This window comes from Calidris pugnax, unplaced genomic scaffold (genome assembly GCF_001431845.1).
Source record: "Calidris pugnax isolate Ruff unplaced genomic scaffold, ASM143184v1 scaffold135, whole genome shotgun sequence".
Classification (NCBI taxonomy): Eukaryota; Metazoa; Chordata; class Aves; order Charadriiformes; family Scolopacidae; genus Calidris; species Calidris pugnax.
Window position 1 is genome coordinate 167,054 of NW_015090961.1, and position 22,396 is coordinate 189,449.

The following is a 22,396-nucleotide window of genomic DNA, read 5'->3' on the forward strand; positions in this document are numbered from 1 at the left end:
AGACCTCCCAGCACTACATCAACCCGGCTTTTGAACACCTCCAGGGATGGGGCCTCAACCACCTCCTTGGGCAGCCCATTCCAATGCCTGAGAACCCTTTCAGTGAAAAAATTTTTCCTAATATCCATCTGAACCTCCCCTGGTGCAACTTGAGGCCATTTCCTCTTGTCCTGTCGCCTGTGACTTGAGAAAAGAGACCGACCCCCACCTCTCTACACCCTCCTTTCATGGAGTTGTAGAGAGCAATAAGGTCTCCCCTCAGCCTCCTCTTCTCCAGTACACTGCCTTCCGCACAATTTATGAATATGGCACCTCAGAGGAAGAGATGTGGTACCATTATACACACCTCCCTATGCATTATTGAAAGTAAGAAATACAGAACAACCCCAAGCATGACTTTAAATGGCCATTCTTGAACCACAGGAGCCCCAGGGGGGTTCCCACCATCAGGGAATACCCGCCTGTACCACTGAACCCTTCCCTGTCCATGGAGGGGAAAACCATCTGTGACTAACTCAGGGTGAGAGGAAAAAAAACCAAACCACTGGAAATGTAAACCTTGGGACATTTTTATCCACATAAGTCCTGCCTGCTCTGGGTTCTGGGTACGGGAGTTAGCCACGTGCAGGAATTTCACATCATGGCACTGGGTGGCAGGTTAATCACAGTTTTTAGAAGGTACTAAGACTGGAGGTGTCAGAGAAAGGGATACAAATGACAAACACATTCACGCGCATGGGATCAATCTGTGCCTTTCCACATCACTCCCAGGGATGTGATGGTTACTCAGACCTGGGGGTGTATTTATAAAGGATGACCTCATTTGACATGAGGTTGGCACATCATCCACCCTTGTTCAGCATTACGTTTCGGTGCTGGGAAGAGTCCTAGCAGCCTGACTGGTTTTCCACTCTGTCCCTCTTCTCCACAGAAAGCTGTTCTCCTCACCCAGAGGAGGGATTGAACAGCAGCTTCCCTTTGCAGCACCCCCCTCAGCTGGTTGAGCAGAGCGGTGACTTTGCCCAACAAGCCAACACCAGCTCCTCCAGCCACTCCACACCCTCCAGCCTGCACCCCTAGGGACCAGGAGACATCAGATGGGGTATGTCAAACCAGCAACAGAATCTCTGATGTAATTGATAATCCTGTGATTAAAAGCATTATTGAAAATTATCAACAATTATCATTGTTCCCTGCTACCTGCTGTGTGGGCGAGTCCTTCCTTCCCCTATTGCTGGGCAATTGCTGCTGCACAGGATTTCTCAGCCCTTTCCTCCCAGCCCAGAGGAACACCTTTGAATACATCCAGCCAGCTCCCACCAGGATTTTGTCCCATCAGCACAGGCTTGGGATGGGGGTGCTCTGAGGATGCTCTGCCTGCACAGAAATTACCATTTTCTCAGCAGCAACACAATGGGGTGAGAGCATCCCAGGCTGCAGGGAGCCAGTGCCCGGAGGCAGCGCCCCAGCTGTGAGCAGCTGGATGGCTCAGAGGGTGACCCGGTGGAGGCAGCGGTGCTAAGGATGACTTTGTGCCTCCTCCTTCCCCAGATCCACCACATGAAGCCGGGATGAGACCAACACGTGGGGACCAGAACCAGAAAGGAGCTGCTCTGCTCTCAGCTGTGCCCAGAGGGGAGAGGCTGTGAAATTGTTTCCCATTAATGACATCAATCCATTAGGCCCAAGGGCCTCAGTGTTCTCTGGTGACCCCAGCATGCAGTTTTGGCCACCCTTGATGTCCCCAAGCCCACAGTGCACATCTCTCCTGCAAACTCCCATCACAGCAGCAGCAGGACCTACCAGGCTGGGGACAGAAGGTGACACAGGCTCAGGTTCCCCAATGCCCTAGGCCCCAGACACATCCTGCTGGGCACCAGCAACCTGTGTGCTGTCCTAAAACTTGCAGGCAACAACTCCACTGGGAACTGAATAACCAAAAAATCCATGCCTTCTTCAAAAGAAGCCCCACTGAAAAAGTGATGTCTTTTCTCCCTCCCCCGTGACACTGACGAACTAACCCAGCCCAGGTCCAACAGACAGATCTTTCCACTTGGATTTTAAGATATCCTGGTGAGAAACTGGACATTAGTCCAGGATCCTCCCACACAGTGATGTCTGAGGAACATGCTTTGCATGAGCAAAGCCCCCTGATCCCAGCAGGGACCCCTCATGTCTCCCTCCAGCCCCGGGTGTTTCTGCACAGCAGCTCCTGCCTGTGCTCTGTAACGGGTGCCCATAATAACCTTCCCGGGCAGAAACGAGCCAAAACACTTCTGAACATGGCTCAGAGCAGATAAGAACTCGTCCAAAGTAAATACACAAACCTACCCAACATTACATATTCCATTAAGAATTAGGAAATAGCACATTTACTTTCAGATAAACGCCAGCAGAGCCAGACCGTGCTCTCCTGGCAATCCAGACCTGCTGTTTACTGCCTGCTCTCACAGCCAGCTTGCGTGGGGGGACCCTCATGACCTAAACTAAGTGCCATAACCCTGACATTTTCTCTGCTCCCTTTTTCACAGTTGCACTGCCAGATAAAAATCAAAACACCAGAGACAGCTGAACACAGGCCAGATACAGGCTGGGCTGTCCGGGATCCGCTTTTCCTCTTATCCCTAAATCACCTCCTTTTATCAGAGGAATCCATCACCTGCCCAGGTCCTGTTCCCTGCACACCAGCACACGGAGCACAAGCTCCTGTCACTGTGTGACTGGCAGCCACCACCACGCTTAATCACTGCTCAGGTTAATTAGCGCCTTCTTCCCTCGGAGGATTTAACATTAAATAGACTGAGAACAATCACTAAAAATCATCACGGGAAGAAGCCCCGAGTCTTTCAAATTCCACCCCGCTGTAAGAACAAGTCCCCACGGCCCAGCTCAGCTTGTCACAGGATCCGCAAACAGCAGGAAAGAGTTGCAATTATCCACGGTACAAAACATCCCCGGCAGTGGAGCTGCAGGAAAGTCGTCTGGTCACAGAGCTTTGGGGCCAGGAGCATCCCAGGGATAGGGGGCCTCGGACCCACACCGCTCCCTCCTGCTCCCCCACAGCCCCACCGCGGCTTTGCCAGCCCCACACTTTGCCTTCTACGGACGCTGCCCCACTTTTACAGGCAGCACAAAACATTTTAGTTGGAGATCACGCTGCCGACGGCCGTCCCCGCACCAGGGAGGGGCTGCTGCCATGAAGATGCTCCTGCAAGATTGTGCCCAGGAGCTCAGCCCTGCTACAGACACACAGCTTGTCCTGAGGACATCCCAACAGAATGGCCTCCCGAAGCTCCTGGAAAGAGGTGGTTCATGCTGGGAGCTGGGCGTGCTGAAAATTGCAACTGAAATTCACCAGCACCCAGTGAACACCCCAGGGAGGATCTCCAGGCCTCACTCTTCTTGGGTTGCTTCTGTCCCCAGCTTCCCACTGGAAGTGACAGTCACCTGTTGACATCTAGTTGTGTTAGTCTAACACCTTGTGTTAGTCTCTGCCCCAGAGCCCTGCTGTTCACCTCACCCCTCTCCTCCTGCAAGCCCCTCCATACCCAGTTCTCCAGGAAGACCAAGAATAGCCGTTGCAGAAAATAGGTTGATACTTCAAAGGGGTTTTGAGGAGCTGGTTCAGAGACTGCCAGGGACCTTGGGACAGCCCCAGAAATGAGCTTTCCCCAAACCTGGCACTTCACCCTGCACTAACGTCTGTACCAGTCTGAGTCACAGCCATCCTCGCTCCCTTAGTGATAAAATGAAACTCCAAGCAGGGGCCACAGCATCAGCCCCCCCAGCGAGGTGTGCACAAGGTGTCAACACATCACGGAGAGACCCGAGACGCAGCTGGGGAAGCACCACAGCAACAACACTTCACACTTTCACACTTGATGCTCTCTTCACGCCCCCGATTGAAAGTCCCTGCCACCAGCCTCCCTTTTTAAGCCACTCCATGAGCTCCCACAGAGACCTTCTCACCACGAGGGACAGCAGTTGGGCTCTCCTCTGGGCTGGGGGGTAAGGTTCTTGCTTCTATCTTAGACACAGAGCAGGAAGATTATACCCCAAAAAGCCCGAGGCTTCTGCCACTGTCCTCAAACTGTGAGGGACTCCACTGCAGCACGACGGGGCTAAGGGCAAGGACTCGCCAGGGCTAGAAAGACAACACTTAGCCCTGCAAAGAGCTCTGAGCAGTGTTTTTTAGCACGTCAGCAACTCACCCACGGTAGCGTTGTTCTCTTGATAGACAGGCCTCAACAGCTGTAAGACACAACCCAGACAGGACACGGTCACTTGAAGCAGCCTTGAGACAGACTTTACAACAACCAACTGCAAATTATAGGATGCCAGACCCAGCAAAGCCAAAGCACTCCAGAGGTGAAGATCATTTTTGCCCTATTGCCAGCAGAAAATGAGAGCAATGACTTGCACAGTGGTCTCTGGAAACACTTTGCTTATGCCTTGAGTGAGCCCTGAGAGGAGGCGGGAGGACACTCAGCCCGGCCCTACAGCCCTAGCGGTAAATGGCAAATAGTGAAAGCTCCACCAAGGGACACAGGTCTGGCTTGTAAAATGGTGAGTGCTCCAGCAAAGGTTTAGAGATGATGCTCAATAAGACTGAATCACAGGCTGAGAGAGGATCCAGCAAGCACAGCCAATAGCCCCAGGCAGTAATGCGAGCGTGGGGCCAGAATGCAGCCCTACCTGGCTCCCTGGGTTCAAAGGCGCTAAGATGATGTAGTTCTGGTCCGCGGTGGAGGGGACGCGGGACAGGGGGGGCATGGTGTTCTGGCTGCACTTCCCCAGCTCCGTGTACCTCTCCCAGCTGTTGAGCACCAGCCCGTCGGTCCCGTCGTACAGGACGTGGCAGCTCCGGCGCTGCTCGGGCCGCGGGGGCACGGTGCTGTTCTTCTCCCGCTTGTTGGGCGGTGACTGGAGGTCATAGGCAGATTTGCAGGATGACCTGCGGATCATGCCTTCAGGTCCTGACTTGACCTGTGGGACGAGCCTCCAGACCAGCAGGATGATCTCAGTGGGACAGTTCCTGAAAGAGACAGCACGGGACAAGTTGGAGACGGAGCAGTAGGGAGTGGGGCACCCCACAGCACTCCCACAGCCCCGAGCCCTGAAGTTCCTCTTCCTCTGCCCCTGTCCTGCCCTCCGCAGCCCCTGCAGCCTTTCTTCTTCCTCCAGAGAACCCTCTCCCTCTCCTGCATCCCTCAAAGCCTTCCCTTTCCCGTAGCCACTCAAAGCTCCTGCTGCCCTGGGCTCCCTCAACCCATCCCTCCCAGGGCCCTGCACTGATGCTTTGGGTGAACACTCACCGTATTTCGTGTGCCAGCTCTACACACTTCCAGTGCTCCACAGGCTGCTCGTTCAGCTGCAGCACCGTGTCCAGTTGCTGCAGACCTGCCTTTTCTGCTGGGCCACCTACACAGAGAAGAGACAAATGCAGTCACCCGCCAGCCAGACAGCTGAGAGCATGAGGGGAAGGAGAAGTCCTGGAGCCAGGAGACACTCAAATAGCTTTGCAGCTTGCACTGCTCATTCCTCCAAACCCAATCTGATTCCTCTAACACACAGACCTGAAAATGAAGTGGGACCAGCCAGCACAGAGCTTCACCTTCCAACATGCTCTGGTGAAGCCCCACCTCGAGCACTGTGTCCAGTTTTGGGCCCCTCACCACAAAAAAACCATTGAGGGGCTGGAGCAGGTCCAGAGAAGGGCAACGGAGTTGGTGAGGGGTCTGGAGCACAAGTCTTGTGAGGAGAGGCTGAGGGAGCTGGGGGTGTTCAGCCTGGAGAAAAGGAGGCTGAGGGGACACCTCACTCTTTCCAACTCCCTGAAGGGAGAGTGTAGCCGGGGGGGTCGGTCTCTTCTCCCAAGGAAGAAGTGATAGGACAAGAGGAAATGGCCTCAAGTTGCACCAGGGGAGGTTTAGGAGAGATATTAGGAGAAAATTCTTCACTGAAAGGGTTATCAAGCCTTGGCAGAGGCTGCCCAGGGCAGTGGTGGAGTCCCCACCCCTGGAGGTATTTAAAAGCCGGGCAGACGTGGTGCTGAGGGACATGGGTCAGTGGTGGTTTGGGCAGTGCTGGGTTGATGGTTGGACTCGATGATCTGAAAGGTCCCTTCCAGCCCAGAGGATTCTGTGATTCTGTGCACACACATGGCACCTGGGACTATGCCATAAACCTCTCTCAGAGCCATGGCAAGAACTTCCTGTGTTTCCTGGTGAGCAGTGGGGAGCACCAGGGTACAACAGAGACACGAAGTCCATCCTCACACACACAGGGCACCTGGGACAATGCCATAAACCTCTCTCAGAGCCATGGCAAGAACTTCCTGTGTTTCCTGGTGAGCAGTGGGGAGCACCAGGGTACAACAGAGACACGAAGTCCATCCTGCAGCTCCACACCAAGAGGATATTCTCAGGCAACCGAGGGCTCCTGTGCCCCTGCCTGACACTGTCCCCCAACCCCAGATGCTTTCCACAGGTCTCCCAACCAGCCGGACACCTCTCAGGTTGGAGAGGAAAGGGAAAAAAAATCTCTGAAAATTACTGCAACACACTGCCAAAGGAGTGACACAGCACTAACCCAGTGCCCTCTGACCTCAGGAGAGGCAGAGAATTCATTGAGTGAAGTTTCTTAGAGCTTCAGAATAACGGCGTGCTCTGGGGAAGCAAAAAAGCAGAGTCATTCATTCAAACCACGAGGGATAAAACCGATCTGGTCTCTTACCCGAGTCCACCGCCTGCACACGGACCGGGGAGTCGCAGCAGATGGTGAAGCCAAACCCATCGCTTCCCCGAGGGATGGTAATCTGAGGAGAGACACCGGAGTCGCCTGTTAGAGTGGGAAAGCAGCCACTGCGTGTGCCCAGGTGGCCAAGAAAGCCAACGGCATTCTGGCATGTATTAGAAATAGTGTGACCAGCAGAAGTAGGAGGTGATTGTGCCCCTGTGCTCAGCACTGGTGAGGCCACACCTCGAGTGTTGTGTCCAGTTCTGGGCACCTCAATACAAGAGAGATCTGGAGGTGCTGGAGCGAGTGCAGAGGAGGGCAACGAAGCTGGTGAGGGGGCTGGAAAACAAATCGTATGAGGAGCGGCTGAGGGAGCTGGGGCTGTTTAGTGTGAGGAAGAGGAGGCTGAGGGGAGACCTCATCACTCTCTACAACTACTTGAAAGGACACTGTAGAGAGGTTGGGGCTGGTCTCTTCTCACAGGTAATTAACAATAGAATGAGAGGGAACGGCTTCAAGCTCCAACAGGGGAGGTTTAGATTGAACATTAGGAAGGAATTTTTCCCAGAAAGGTGTTTAAGGGCCATTTAGATACAGTGCTGAGGGACATGGTGTAGGGGAGGACTTTGTAGAGTAGGGGAGATGGTTGGACTCGATGATCCCAAGGGTCTCTTCCAACCTCAATGATTCTATGATTCTATGATCAGAGCACCCCCCCTGCCACCCACCCCAGCCCCTGGAAACACCGGCACACGGCATTTCTAGCAGCGCTCACAGCACCCAAAGGAGCCCTCACGGCGATGGCTGGCACTCGGAACCCCAAGGATAAGGGGTCTCTCCCCTGCTGCAGCCAAAGGGGCACAGAAAGGGTGCTGAAACGCAACGTAAAATCGACCCGAGGACCAACAGAGAGAAATGCAGCAATACCAGTGTTCATTGAGCATACACCAGTCTCCACTCCCAACTCTTGGAATTGTAATGAAAGGTCTGATACGCCCTTCGAAAGGAAAACCTGGCAGTCTGGCTCTGACACTGATTTCTAATGCAGCTTCTCTAAGAAAGTCACTTAAACACTTCATTTCCAGTTGGGTAAGACAGAAATAGCAGCTCTCCCCAGCTCCAGAGGAAGCCGTGGGGACCAGCACACTCCTGTCTGCCGGGCGTCTGCGCTCCAGCGTCACCCGTCAGCCAGGGCGAGCGTGTTTTCCCACGCTGAGTCTGGAGAGGAGAGATGCTGTGTTGATTTAGGCTCATTTCTCCTCCTGATTCAAGCAGCTTTGAGCTCATTAATGAAATGATATTTATTTTTTGACGTTGGCTTCCAGCAGCAGCTCAGCATGACAGTTCCTGTAAATACCTGATTATCCCCCAAGACATTTGTCAAGATCCTTGTTTTATTGACAGAGAAAAAGAGAAAAAAAAAATCCAACATCTGACCTGTATCATCAGCCAGGGTGAGTGTGTTTTCCCTCGCTGAGTCTGGAGAGGAGAGATGCTGTGTTGATTTAGGCTCATTTCTCCTCCTGATTCAAGCAGCTTTGAGCTCATTAATGAAATGATATTTATTTTTTGACGTTGGCTTCCAGCAGCAGCTCAGCATGACAGTTCCTGTAAATACCTGATTATCCCCCAAGACATTTGTCAAGATCCTTGTTTTATTGACAGAGAAAAAGAGAAAAAAAAAATCCAACATCTGACCTGTATTATTTTGAGAAGAAACAGTCAGAGAGAAGACAAGGAACTTAACAGAAGCTGCCAAGGAGGTGAACTGGCTCCTCACTCCTTTACCACGGGAGGGCAAACACAGTGAGCTTTCATTTCTCTGCACTTTGTCCCTGCTTAATGGCTCAGCATAAAATCAGGCTTCAAAAGAGAAACTGTCTTTCCCCACCAGGATAAAAAGTAGGTCCCGTCACGCTACGCTGAGTATTTCTCTCTCTCTGGAGTTTGTTGGATCTTCAAACAGGGGAGGAGGCTGCTTGTGATGGAACCAACCTCACGTCTCCAACACAAAGCGTGGGGGACCCGAGTTGTGCACAAGCACTGCCATCAGCACCCCGGGGGCCAGCCCAGCAGCTCCCCCACCACGGAGACTCCACGCTCACTTCCCAGCCCAAAGCTTCCCCCGTGCTGAGAGGTCTGGCTCCTGCCCACCGCCAGCAGGGACAGCATCCCTCTGCCACTAACCAGCACCTTCTCACTGCTGATGGTCCAACCTTCCCCAGCTCCCACCACCATGGCCAATACAGGGAGCTGAACATCGTTTTCCCACCCAACACGAGGATCTGACCCAAGCTGGATGGTGGGGTGGCCAGGTGCTGAGAGACTGCAGCACCCTAAAGGCCCGCTGTACCCATAACTTCATCCAAAAATGCAGAAGAAATTGCCAAAATAGAGAACTGAGGTCTCAGACAAAAAAATCACAGTCAGTTGCCATCAATACAAAGCAGAGAAGCATTCCTGCATGAGATGGTCACTGTAGCCCTGATAAGAAATGGGCATTTTTAGTTAAGGTGATTCTCTCTGCAGTTCCCAGGAGAGGCTGTCCCTCTCCAGAGCTTTAGCACGACATGAGAGCTCGGAGAGGAGTGCAGAGAAAAGCTGACCGTGAGCCAGAAGCCCCGATCCAGACCATGGAGGGAAAATTGTGCTCAAAAGTCTGGGAGACTGGGACCTGCACAAGCAAAACCAGTGCCCGGCGTCGCACACCGAGCAGCTCCGAGGGAGCTCGCACCAGCTTTTGGGGAGCACAACAACCCACTTCTCAAAGCAAGTCGCCGTTGGTTGTAACCACCTTCAAGCAACACTTGATTCCCAAATACATTCACATTGAAATGATTTTTAAGAGTCAGCAGCAGGCTGGCAGAGCCCTCGCTGCCTGCCCTGCCTGCCTCCCCTCTAACGAGTGGGAAATTGAGACACCACCTCACAGCTCAGCGCTTGCACCGTCGGCACGTAACCCTCAAGTTCCAATTCTCCCTCTCTCTTCCCATTTACACTCTGCAGCAAGAGGCAGAGCTCAGCCAGAGACACCTACCTGAGATGCTTTCCTTAGGTTCCCAATATTATCATTTCCAAGCCATAACGACAGCAAATCCCCACCCTACAAACAGCACACACGCAGCGCAGAAGTGGCAAAAAAGCCCCAGAGACACTCACAAACTTAACCAAGATTTGCAGCAACACACACACACAGAGGCACATGGATTTTTCCCCCCAGGAGATACAGACCTGCCGGTACCTCCGCTCCGAGCACACCTTGCAGAGTCCATTGAAGCGGTTCATGGCTGCAAAACCCCTCAACTCGCCCTTAGCCCATGAAAATGCAGTTCCCCCCGAAGCAGCCGTAATCCCGGTCTCCTCGTGTCACACGAGCGTGGAACAAACCCCAGGCAAACTGGCATGACCGCCCCTGGGAACCCAGCTCCAGAGAAGAATGGCAGGAAGCCACCTTTCACCTCCCCAGCCCCTGCCTGCGCTGTATGCCGCTTTACGATAAGCCAGAGGGCTTCCTGAAAACCCTAACCGACGAGGAAGAGAGAGAGTTTTATATTAAAATTCCTGTCAACTATTTAGTATTCCCTAGTCCCTGCTCTGTTGATGTGGCTTTTGTTCCCCCGGCATTCTCCGGCCGCACGGAGCACTTTGTTATTGCCACGTTCTCACAAACACTCGGAGGATGTTTGATGGCGTTTCACAGGCACCGGCTGCGCGAGCTCCACTTCATTAAAAAGATGGCTTGCACTCATAAAGGGTAAGAGAGACTGGTTTTTCACCAAAAAAAAAAAAAAGAGGAAAAAAAAAAAAAAAAGAAAAAGCAGAGTTTGTTTTTGAAAGCACAGACCCAGAGGACATGCACGTCCCTCCCCATGCTTTGTGCTCACAGAGTCACAGAGGGGGAAGCAGAGAGGTCAATGGAATTGCACCCAGGGTGTAATTTTGGAATTAAAGACAAAGAGAAGCCCCAAGCCCAGCCCCCAGCGGGGCACAGAGCGGGATCTGGGGAGTCTGCACAGCCCCTCGGGGACTGGGCTGCAATGGAGAAGACAGCTCCTTCCACACTCCCGTGGAAGGATGGAAAAGAGAGGAAAGAGGATGGAAAAGAGCAGAAAGGGGGTAGAAAAGAGCGGAAAGAGGATGGAAAGGGGACAGAAAAGAGAAAGAAGGCTGAAGGGAACCCAGACCCCGGGCTCCCCTGCACGGCAGCTGGGGTGGCAGGGCCAGGGGAGGTCGGGGAGGGAGCACGAGGAGCCCCATGGCTCCCAGGGGCCCCTCAGTGTGGTGGGGCCATCAGAGGCACTGCCCCGGGCCGCTCCAGCCGCATGGTCCCACCCGCCGCGCCGCCAGGCTGGAGCACGAAGGAAGATGGGTCTTCCTTCCCAGCCACCATCTTTCAAGTCAGTGGCGACTGCCGGAGAGGAAGGGAGGAGAGGGGCGCTGGCTTTGTTTGCCTTGCTCGATCCTAGGCTTTAAAACAAATAACTGAAAATGCAGCTGAGGGAAGCAGCAGAGCGGAATTCGGCACAGATAAATCACGGGGCCGGCTGAGCCCAGTTTCCGATGCGAGCCGTGTGTTTGTGTTCCCATTTCCCATCCTTGCCTTCCCTATAAATCATCTGGGCTCCACCATGGGCCTTTCCCTTCCCAGAGCAAAGGGCCCTGACAGGAGGAGCGGAGCAGACGCACCCGTCCTCGGAGACACGGAGACGGGCAGGGAGCGATGCCGTGCGGCAGGCAGCCGGCCAGCCCCGGCCCATCACTCCCAGTCCCCATCCAGCCCAGTCAAAGGCTGGGGCTTTGTCCCCATGGCAATATATCAAAAAAACAGGAGGTCCCTGCATGGCAATGGGGAGCGAGTGCAGGGTGGCCACCCACATTACCCATCAGTGTGCCCAGGTGGCCAAGAAGGCCAACAGTATCCTGGCCTGTATCAAGAACAGCGTGGCAAGTAGAGCCCAAGAGGTGATTGTCCCCCTGTACTCGGCACTGGTGAGACCCCACCTCGAGTACTGTGTCCAGTTTTGGGCCCCCTACCACAAGAGGGACATTGAGGGGCTGGAGCGGGTCCAGAGAAGGGCAACAAAGATGGTGAGGGGTCTGGAGCACAAGCCTTACGAGGAGAGGCTGAGGGAACTGGGGTTATTCAGCCTGGGGAAGAGGAGGCTGAGGGGAGACCTTATTGCTCTCTACAACTCCCTGAAAGGAGGGTGTAGAGAGACGGGGGTCGGTCTCTTCTTCCAAGTTACAGACGATAGGACAAGGGGTAATGGCTTCAAGTTGCGCCAGGGGAGGTTCAGGCTGGATATTAGGAAACATTTCTTTACTGAAAGGGTTCTCCAGCATTGGAACAGCCTGCCCAGGGAGGTGGTGGAGTCACCATCCCTGGAGGGATTTAAGAAACGTGTAGACATGGTTCTTCAGGGCATGCTCTAGTGCCCAAGATTACTGGTTTGTGGTGGGGTGCTGTGTGGGTGGGTGATGGTTTTTGGTTTGGTGGTTGTTGTTGTGTGTTTAGGTGGTGGGTGGTCGTTGGTGTTTTTTGTGTGTGGTTTTTTTGGGGTTTTTGGGGGTTTTGGGGGTTTTTTTTTGGTGGTTGGACTCGATGATCTCTGAGGTCCCTTCCAACCACTACGATTCTGTGATTCTGTGATCTCCACCAATTGGTGCTCCCCTGGGATAACTCACTGCCTGTAAAAGCCAGGGTGTCGACAGGGAGACTGACACAGCCCCCCCCTCAGCATCACCCTCGGGTGAAACCTCCCCACGCAGGCTCTGCTGCCCACCCCACGTCTTTACAACCCTTGTGGGTCACAGCCCCGTCACACCTACCTTCAGCTGCTTCATGGTCACAGCATCCTGGCTGTCCTGTGCTGCACTCTGACTTACAGGCATCGGCTCTAAAAAAAAACCAAACAAAAAATCCACACCAAAAATAAGGGAAAAGCCATCAGCCCAACAGCACACACCTTCTGACACCACCTCTCCCCCTAAGCTGCTTCTACACACTATATATAAGACTTTTACATGTCGTGGGCACATCTCCTCCAGGCTGGGACAGCCCTGCACGGCAGCAGCTGGGGGTGGTGGCACACCAGGGACAGGCACTGCTGTCACCCTGCTCCGTGCCAGCTCCTCCGCAGACCCTGGCAGCACAGCAAGGCCAAGGCAGGAGGAAAAGCTCCCCACAGCCCCCAGGAGCCAAAAAGAGACCGGCCATGGGGTCAGCCCCACGTCTGAGAGGCAGGAATCAGCACCATGAATGGCCCAGCAAGAGGGAGAGACGCAGCTGCAATGTTGGGGTGCCCCCAGAGCCCCAAACAGCCACAGGTAAGCAGGAGCAAGGGGAGAGCTCGGTGTCTGTCTAGAGCCTGCTAAACCAGCCAGGATCTCCCCCATGGCAGTATTTTGGGATCCTGGTGCCCACTGAGCATCAGAGGAGCGCTCATGGGGACACATCTGCCATGGGGCTGGGGGCTGCTCTGTGCCAGCACGGGGACAGACACAAGGTTGGCTCCTCTGCCAAGCCTTGCCAACACTCCCTGGGACATCCCGGTGGGGACACGCACCTCTGTTCTGCTTCAGCCGCCGCATGGCCACCTTCAGGTGCTTGGTCCTGCCCAGGTCCTCCCCGAGGAGATAGTACCAGCCGCTGATCTCCTGGGTGGGAGGAGAGAAGCTGTGGATGCAGGGGCAGGTAGTCACCCCCTGTTTAACTCAGGTCAGTTGCCCACAGCCCCAGCAGGGTCCCATTGCAGGAGCCATCCCACAGAGGCACAGCCTGACTCCTTCTCTAGGACACAGCCAAAATCCCACCCTCACCCCCCACAAGAAGGGACCAAGCACCACTGCAATAATGAGCTTCCAGGTTTTTGGAGGGAGACGTGGTGCAAGAAAACAACCAGTTTCCAGTAAATTCATCCCTATCATGTTTGCAGCAGCCAGCAGTCTCGCAGGGAGCACACGGCTCCAGCCCCAGTGCCAGAGGAGGATGCCCAAACCAGCCTCCAGCAGTGCTGGGTGCTCTTCAGGCGGTTCCCTCTGCCCCTGTCCCACAGCCATGAAGCCAGGGACAGAGCCAAGGGGACAGAGCTGGCCTTGGCAATCCCTTGCCCCTCTTCCAGGGAGCCACCGCTGTCTCCCATTGCTCCCCAGGCAGCTGGGAGAAGCCAAAGGGATCAACCACCCTGGACCAAGCCCAGGAGCCAGATGGAAATGCAGGAACCATGGTCCCCGAAGCCAGAGGAAGGGGACCATTTAAAAATGAGGAAACTGAGGAGAGGGGGAATATCCAGCAGCATCACGCAGCTCCCAGGAGACAGGGTCAGTTCATCTCAGTCCCAGATGATGTCCCAAGAGGACCACATGCCACCAGCATGTTCCTCCCCTCCCTGCCAGAGCTGGGTGCTGCACGTGGGTGCTGTACACATGGACATTCCACCCTCTCTGCACACAATGACACCTTGTGAAACTCACTGCCAACACCTGGCAAGGAGGGGACATCTTTGGGGAGGCCAAACACGAGCAGAACAGAGGCTGCTCCCGGGGAGAGCTGCAGTTTAGAGCTGCTGCCTCATTATCTTGACTGTTATGAAAAAGAGCTGCATCTGGTGTCCAAATGCCAGAGGAGGCCACACTCAAGATACCTCTTACCCTCTTCTCAGGTCATTGCCACAAATAGCTTAAAAACCCCATTGCTAGGGAGTAAATTTCCACACCTCAGGTGATGCTTAGAGCAGAATGCTTAGAGCTTGCCAAGAAACCCTGATGTGCTGACACCAGAGCAGGGCTGGCAGGGACAAACCCCCCCCACCACCCGCAGTTAGGATGAGATATTTAAATATTTCTGTGTTTCAGTGGGGCAGCGAGAGTCATTGACAGCAGCTGCTCTAGGAAAGCAAACCGAGCTGATGGAAAGCTGTATTACAAGCAGCAGCCAGGCTGGGGCAGCAGTACTGTGACCAAACCCCCAGCAGTGGGGACAGGGCACAGAGGCACCACCAGGGTCACCTCCAGGAACAGCCCGAGACCTCTGGATTTGCCCTGTCCCCACCAGCACCTCAGCTGGTGAGGACCTGGCTGCTGAGCGCAGGGGATCGGGCAGACCCCTCCTCAGAGGAGTGTGTCCCCACCAGGGCACCCTCTTGGCCACGTGTCAGTTGTGACACATGCCAGCAGGCTGAGCGAGGCCGGCCCCATCTCCTGTCCCCCAGGCGGGACTCACTGGGGACACCCAGTTCATAGAATCATAGAATCATTGAGGTTGGAAGAGACCCTTGGGATCATCAAGTCCAACCATCTCCCCCACTCTACAAAGTCCTCCCCTACACCATGTCCCTCAGCACTGCATCTAAACGGCCCTTAAACACAGCCAGGGATGGGGCCTCCCCCCCCTCCCTGGGCAGCCTGTTCCAATGCCCGACCCCTCTTTCGGTGAAAAATTCCTTCCTAATGTTCAATCTAACCCTCCCCTGTTGGAGCTTGAAGCCGTTCCCTCTCGTTCTATTGTTAATTACCTGTGAGAAGAGACCAGCACCAACCTCTCTACAGTGTCCTTTCAAGTAGTTGTAGAGAGTGATGAGGTCTCCCCTCAGCCTCCTCTTCCTCATACTAAACAGCCCCAGCTCCTTCAGCCGCTCTTCATATGATTTGTCTTCTAGGCCCTTCACTAGTTTCGTTGCCCTCCTCTGCACTCGCTCCAGCAGTTGTTGCTATTCCCTCTGTGTCCCCACAGAACAGAGTGACGGTCCCCTCTCCTACCATCCCTCCTCTAACAGCCTCTCCATCCCCACCTCCAGCAGTCACACCAACACCAGCGGCCACCCATTATTGGGAATGGCACCTGGGAACCCCTTGAGGACCTTCATCTTTGTCCCACGGTGGGAGAAGCCTGCTCCTGCCCCAGGGGTGCACTACATCCACCCCCCGACCCGAGGGAGCCCCACGCGCTGCGCTCCACCACGGCGGTACCTTGGCCAGGGTCAGGAGGGACTTCACACCAAAGCTCATGCAGCCGATCAGTTCGCTCTGTCTGGGTGAGAGCCAGAGACCATCATCACCCCCTTGCCAAAAACAACTCAGGGACCAGCTCCCCCCTGTCCACCCCTTTGTGGGGACCCCACAAACACCCCTGCCCGTGCTGGCAGTGCCCAGGCTGTGCCTGCCTCTCCGTGCTTTGGGCAAGCGTGGTGTCACCAGCTGCAGCAGGGACAAGGAGGAGTTGGGCTGAAGCATCCTGGTCACCTCCAGCCGACCTCAAGCTGGCAGGAGCTCGGCCAAGAAGGCAGATGCCACTTGGCCAAGCAGGCAGCACAGCCTGCGAGGTGACAGATCCCTTTGCTGCCAGGCTTTTATCCTCACTGCACTGTCCCCAGAGGCAGGGAAGGTCCCCAGCCCAGTGCCAGGCTCCAGCCCCACTTGGCTTTAGCCAGCAGTGCAGGCGTGAACAGCTGCAGGAGTTTTAAACCCTGGTCCAGCTGATGGCCACCGAGCAGCAGCAATGCTGACAGAGAGCAGCAAGGGCAGGATTTCTTCTCCACCAGCCTGCATACAGCACGGTGCCCACCAGCATGGGCTGCCCATGAGAATGACCCCACCAGCAGGTCCCAGTCCTATCCCCACTGCTCAGCTCCCCCCAACTTCACCGACCCGCAGCCTTCGTGCAGGGCAGCCCCGACAGCAGGGCCAGCCCTCGAGGCCCTGGGTGCTGCTGGAGCTCAGTGGGGCGGCCAGAGCAGATGGTAGGTCTGCTGCCACACCAGCCCCACTCAAAGGAGATTGTGTGCCAGGCTGGCAGCCCCTTACCTGGAATTTCTGTCTCGGTTCCAGACTGTGACCAGGAGACGTTTCTGCTCATCCTCCTCTTGCACTGGGCTGTAAGAAGCAGAAGGGACAGGTCGTGAACACCAGCCTTCCCCAGGAGCACTCAGCAAGGGCTGCCCTTGCAGCTGGAGACCCCTCGCCCTCCTCAGAGCCAGGTCTTCTCCTCCACTCTCTGCATGGAGGAGGCAGCATCACCCCAAACCGTAACCTCCTCAGCCAAGCCGCTGTTGCACTAATTCCCTCCTTCCCGACAGAGCTGCAAAGGGAGGTGACCTCTCCTGGGGACACCGCTCAGGTGGTGTGAGGGGAAGAAAATATTGCAGAAAGACACACATCAAACACCAAAGGGTAAAGGCGAGGAACGTGCCACAGTTCATGCTCTGAAACAACCATCCTGTGCCAGATTAAACGCCGCACGGGGACAATGCAATGACAAGCTCTACCGAAACACAACGAGAGACATGCTGTAGCCATAGGAAATCCTTTTACCTTCCTCATTCCCACCGATGCCCACACTACTGCAGGTGTAAGGTCTGGGAAATGGAGTATGTTTGCCCAGCTCCTGCCCAGCAAGAAAGCCCAGGCGTGCGGGAGCGCCGCTGCCATGCTGTGTGCTGGCAGCTCTGTGAGCCTCCGCACAGCCCTGCCCCAAAGTTCAAGGCATTTCAGCTATAAAAAACGGCAGAATAATGTCTGTCACTCCTCATCTCGGCAGCAGAGCTGCTCATGCATGATGCATGTTTACTAGAGATCATAACGCAAAAGTAAACAGGGGGTTTTGGCTTTGAGAGGGCGCCCCGGGACAGCACCCACCGCTCAGTGGGAACACGGGGGGGTCAGAGCCACCTCTGCCCTGTCATACTCACAAGAGAAAGTGCTCGTGGAAGACAGGGTTTTTGCTGTCTGGCACAGTCTTCGTCTTTTGCCTGCATTTCCAGTCAGCATCTGGCACGATCGACATCTTTACAGAGGAAAACAAGCAGCGTGTCAGCACTCTGGGGGCAGGCACTGGCACACAGCTGCCAGCTCTGCCGCCGCGGTGGCAGGAGACTGGCACGGCCACTTCTGTGGGTGGCTAAGCCTCAAAGATCCAGCCAAGCCCGTGTTAACGGCTGGTTTAGATCACTTTACCCTATTTGTGTCAAGTAATTCCTTCACAAAACTCCTCGAGACAAGGGAGGGAAGGAAAACAGCAGAAAAATCAAGGGCTAATATATATAAATGTTGCTGGCCCAACTCTGACTTGTAGCCTCCTTGTTGGGGAGATGCCTCCTGCACTGTGCACACCGTGGTGGGACCAGGAGAACCTGGAGCCACACTGTGCTGGCCAAACACTCATCCCCACCAGCCCTCAGGTACCCAGTGGGATGCTCTTGCAATGAATGGTTGACACAGCCCTTAGCAGCATCCTGTCCTCTGCTTTCCTGGCTCCATGCAGACACCGTGCCAACAAAACCAGAGAGCCCTCCAGCACTGAGCAAGAGACCAGCCACCTCCCTGCATCCTATGCACAGCCAGGGGAGGAGAGGGGAGGACAGGGAAGGGACAGGCAGCCCAGAGCATGCTGAGACGAGCCAACCCCAAAACCCCAAGAAAGCCCCAAGTTCCCCGAGCAGAGCCCCAGGAGAACCCACCTTCACGTAGGAGTCGCACGTCCGGCTCTCCTTTCCCATCAGACCTTTTGCTTCCATGACTGGAAAGGAAAGGAATTGGTCAAGCTCCAAAGCAGCAGGGAGGGCATCTTCCTACGCCACAGCGCTCTGCTCCGTGGGGTGCTCCCTCCCTGTGGGGCTGAGCCCGTCTCTGACCCCAGCAGGACCTGCTGCTCCCCAGCACCTGCTCTCACTGGGCACCAGGTGAAGGGGTTTATTGCATTTTTTTCCTTTAACACACCTATGCTATAAATACCAGCATCCGTGGGTGAGGTTGGCGGCAGATGCAGTCCAGCATCCGGCTGGCAAATTGCATTTTCTTTGCCTGACTTCACCCAGCTCTGGGCTCCCAGCCCCGCAGCCAAATGTATCATCAAGTTAAATATCAACGGCCGCATCCTGACGGCAGCCCCGCCAGTGGGGACCCACATGGGGCTGCTGCTGACAGCTGGGAACCCTGTGCTTCCCCGCGTGGGGCCGGAGGCCAGAGATGTGCTGCAGGGGCTGGAGAGCCCAGGACGGGCTGTCGGACCCAGGCTGAGCTCCCTCCTCACGCACCCGGCAAAGGCAGCAGCGGCTTTGCCTCGGTCAGAAACACCTAAGTGCTCCTAATAAACACGGTCAGCCCCACAGAAACCCCAGCACACAAGGGGAAAGGGATTCTGCAAGACCCTCTGGTGCTTCACGAAGCTCCTCCGGGACAGGCTGCACCAAGAGAGTCCTCCTTTGGCCAGACCTGCTTTGGGTTTAAAGGCATTGGGGTGGAGAATGAAAGAGGAAGATGGATCACCCTACGTCACCCAGCCTCCTCCTGCCCACACCAAGCACCCTGAGCACCCGGCACGTGCAGTGGAACATCAGGTCCCAGACCTTCAGCCTCCTCTGCTTCTTTTCTACACCATTTCCCTCTTCCCAGAGCCTCTTTTGGAGACAGCATCAGAACAGGACAGTGACTCGCACCCGGATGGAGAGATCTGGGGCAAAGCCTGTGCCTGACCCTCATAACCACACACAGCTTGGAGCAAGAGGAAAAAAAATCACACCCGGATGGAGGGATCTGGGGCAAAGCCTGTGCCTGACCCTCATAACCACACACAGCTTGGAGCAAGAGGAAAAAAAAAAAAATAAAGAAGAGAAAAAAAGACATTTTCCTGCTGTTGTTTCTTTACAAAGCTTGTCTGCGCAGCCGGAAAAGGGCAGCGAGCTCTCATGGCTGCCCAGGGGAGAAGGACAGGGCTGTGAGGGGCTCAGCCAGTTCCTACAGCCTCACGCCACCCCCTCTGCTCCCACCCCAGCACATCCAGGCAGAGGGAGGCTGGGCTGGAAGGTGGGATGTTGCTCAGGAGAAAGCCTTTTCCATCCCCTCCTGCCCTGCCAGGAAGGTCTCTGGGATGGGGGTGCCCTCACCCCACAAAGCATGGCCACCCCCGCGGGACTGGGAGTCCCAGGGCCCTGCTTCCCCCTTTCACCCCACAGAGCCCAAATCCAGGGTGCAGTGAGCCCACTCTGTTCACAGGGAGGGGATTTTTACTCTGACCATCTCAAATCCTTGGCTTTTTCTTTGATTCTTTAACCATTTACTAATCATGAAGTTCTAACGAGCCCCTGATAGAAAGAGCTCTGTGCCAGGAGACCAGGAGACACATCCTTCACTGCAGGAACAATCCTAAGAGTCCCTCCAAGGGTCTCCAGACAGGGTTTTCCTACAGAAAAGACACTCTGACACTCCCATTGCCCTTTCTAATGAACACCATTGAAGCTGGTGTCCCAGGTGCTGCATCACTCTCCTGCACCAGCCCCAGCAGCGGTGGCCAGGCCTGAGTCCCCAGAGAAAGAAAAGCATCTCTTGTCCCAGTGGGACATGCCATGGCTTGAGAAACAGCAACCTCAGCCTGGACCAGGTCAAATACTTTCATTGAAAAAACGTTGCTGGTGTTAAAAAAGTGTAGCATTTAGAGGTAAGAGAACAACTTGGAAATCCTGGCAAACGGTTTTGGCCAATGTGGAAGGTGTTTAAGTGGAGACAAAGCATTTCAGATCTTCCTTTCCAAATTATATTTACCCTTTTTTGCTTCATATGGAGTTAAAGAAAGAAAACTTTATACAGGTGGATGCAAAACACACTGAGTTCACCCAGAAATTAAGGTCTCCAGAAATTTTGGGTTGGCCTCTATATCAAAGACCCCCCCAGTCATGCTGTTCTACTGCAGAGTTTGACCAAAAAGCCTGAAGAAAGGCCATGGAAGCACCATCCCCATCACTAGCCCACCACGGCTCCAGGGCCACCTCGGCGTTACGAGGGAGATACTCACCGTGCAGCACGAGGATCCGGCCCTGCACCTCGATGGAGAGCTTCAGCTGGCCTAGAGGAAAGGAGAGGAGGGAGGGTGAAGGAGGCAGGGCTCGCACACCCCCCCAGGGACCCCGAGGTCTGCCCGGTGCCAAACCCATCCTGCTTCCCCAGCCCTGAGCACCCCTCGCTCAGGGAGCCAAGGGGGAAGAGGTGGGAGGAAACACCTTCTGCTACTGAGAAAGTCTTACAGCTCCAGATGTAAAAACATTCCAAAAAACCCCAACTACTGTTCTCTCAGCACACAGTAAATGCTGGTGGGAGAAGCACGAGCCCGTGGTGGAGGGGATTCAGGAGCACCAAGATGAAACAATCGCTGCGGGATGAATTAGCCCTCGTTTAACGTGCTCAAATCCTCCCCCCAGCCCAGATTCAACTTCCCCTTTGCCTCTCCCCTCAGCTTCTGTGGGGGCGAGGGGCTGTCCCCCCTGCAGAAGGTGACAGCGGGCCGAGCTGCAGCCGGCCTGGATGAAGGCCAAGGACACGCGGTGCCTTTGGTGGTAGGAACAGGCCGGCGCAGGGTCAGCCAAGGCCATGGCACTAACCTGGCTTTGTCCATGGCTGCTGGGAGACCATGCTCCAGCACCCCTCCTCCCTGCTTGCCCTTCTGCGCACGCCTCAGCTGCCCAGGGTGGTTTGGGGGAAATGGGGAAACCTTAAAAATCCTTTCATCATCACATCCAGCAACAGCTCGTTATCGCTGGCGCTATCGAGCGGAGGAGACTCAGGGACAAGGGCTGAAGCAGCACAAACGCAGCCACCAGGACCCAAAGCACGGCAAGAGCTCCCCCGTTGCAGCCTCCTGCATTTCCTGGGCATCCCAGACAGTACGGGCTGGTGAGCAGATGGGTCATCTCCTAAACCCAGGAGTCAATACTTGCTTTCATCTCGGATTAAACAAGAATGCTTTCCGTCATGTGTTTTGACACTGAATAATTGTCAGGTGGCCAACGAGGCCAGGAGCAGCCAACTCCCATGGAAGAGCAACGCTCCACCACCCTGCAATCCCTCTGCCACAGAGCCTGGGGGGGCTGGCACCAAGAAGGACCCCCTGGCTCCCAGTGACACAGCACCTGGCTCCCTGCACAACGGCACCGAGAGCTTCTCATGGAGGAGGTGGTGGTAGAGGAGAGCCTTGAGGAGCTATATGACTTTGGAGCAGGTCTGGATGGACATCCCCCTTGCCCCTAGTGCACTCATTTACCCACAGCAATGCCCCAAGCCAGGAGGCAGGACCTGCCTGGGATGCCCAGATGCCCACTGCCAGGCCTCGCAGGGGACCTCCTGCCCATCATCATGGTGAACAGAGTGGGAAGCAGTGTCAAAGGCAGGATGGCTCCAACAGTCACTGACAGCCCAAAAGAGCAGATCTTACTAAGAGCACATGGACATCCACTTCTGCCCCTCAACGGGGCAAAGAATAACACAGAAGAGAGATCAACGTGCCAAGGTCCAGAGCCTGGGGTAAATGACAGGCTCTTTCTTGGAGCAGAAGATTGATCTGATTTGTTAAAGGAGTGCCCAGGACCTGACCCACTCCACAGGCAGCCCTGAAGGAGGAGACTTCTCCCCACGTGGACTGGCAGAGCATGGCAGCAAGAGCTCACCGTGGGACTGGGCAGCTCCTGGTGGGTGGGTGCTGCAGAGCCCATCTGTACAAAACGGTGGCCCAAGGGACAACATCTCTACCCATCATAGAATCATAGAATGGTCTAGGTTGGAAGAGACCCTTTGGATCATCGAGTCCAACCATCTACCCTACTCTACAAAGTCCTCCCCTACACCATGTCCCTCAGTACCCCATCTAAACGGCCCTTAAACACATCCAGGGATGGGG

General features: G+C 55.0%; 1 protein-coding gene across 6 annotated transcripts in view; it reads right to left on the bottom strand.

The window, feature by feature from the left end:
- RGS3 (regulator of G-protein signaling 3) overlaps window positions 1–22,396 on the bottom strand; it is a 128,026-nt gene that overhangs the window by 72,680 nt on the left and 32,950 nt on the right. For 3 of the 6 annotated variants that reach the window (XM_014952389.1, XM_014952387.1, XM_014952390.1), the window contains 9 exons: window positions 17,424–17,518; window positions 16,540–16,608; window positions 15,706–15,766; window positions 13,305–13,395; window positions 12,568–12,635; window positions 6,736–6,817; window positions 5,316–5,421; window positions 4,696–5,035; window positions 4,212–4,251 (listed from right to left, as the gene is read on the bottom strand). In XM_014952389.1, coding sequence (XP_014807875.1) covers window positions 4,212–4,251; window positions 4,696–5,035; window positions 5,316–5,421; window positions 6,736–6,817; window positions 12,568–12,635; window positions 13,305–13,395; window positions 15,706–15,766; window positions 16,540–16,608; window positions 17,424–17,518 — 952 coding nt within the window. Of the gene's footprint in view, window positions 1–4,211; window positions 4,252–4,695; window positions 5,036–5,315; window positions 5,422–6,735; window positions 6,818–9,969; window positions 10,209–12,567; window positions 12,636–13,304; window positions 13,396–15,705; window positions 15,767–16,539; window positions 16,609–17,423; window positions 17,519–18,191; window positions 18,251–20,521; window positions 20,573–20,750; window positions 20,885–22,396 lie in introns of those variants that run through there. The other 3 variants (XM_014952391.1, XM_014952392.1, XM_014952393.1) reach the window with 3 other exon arrangements.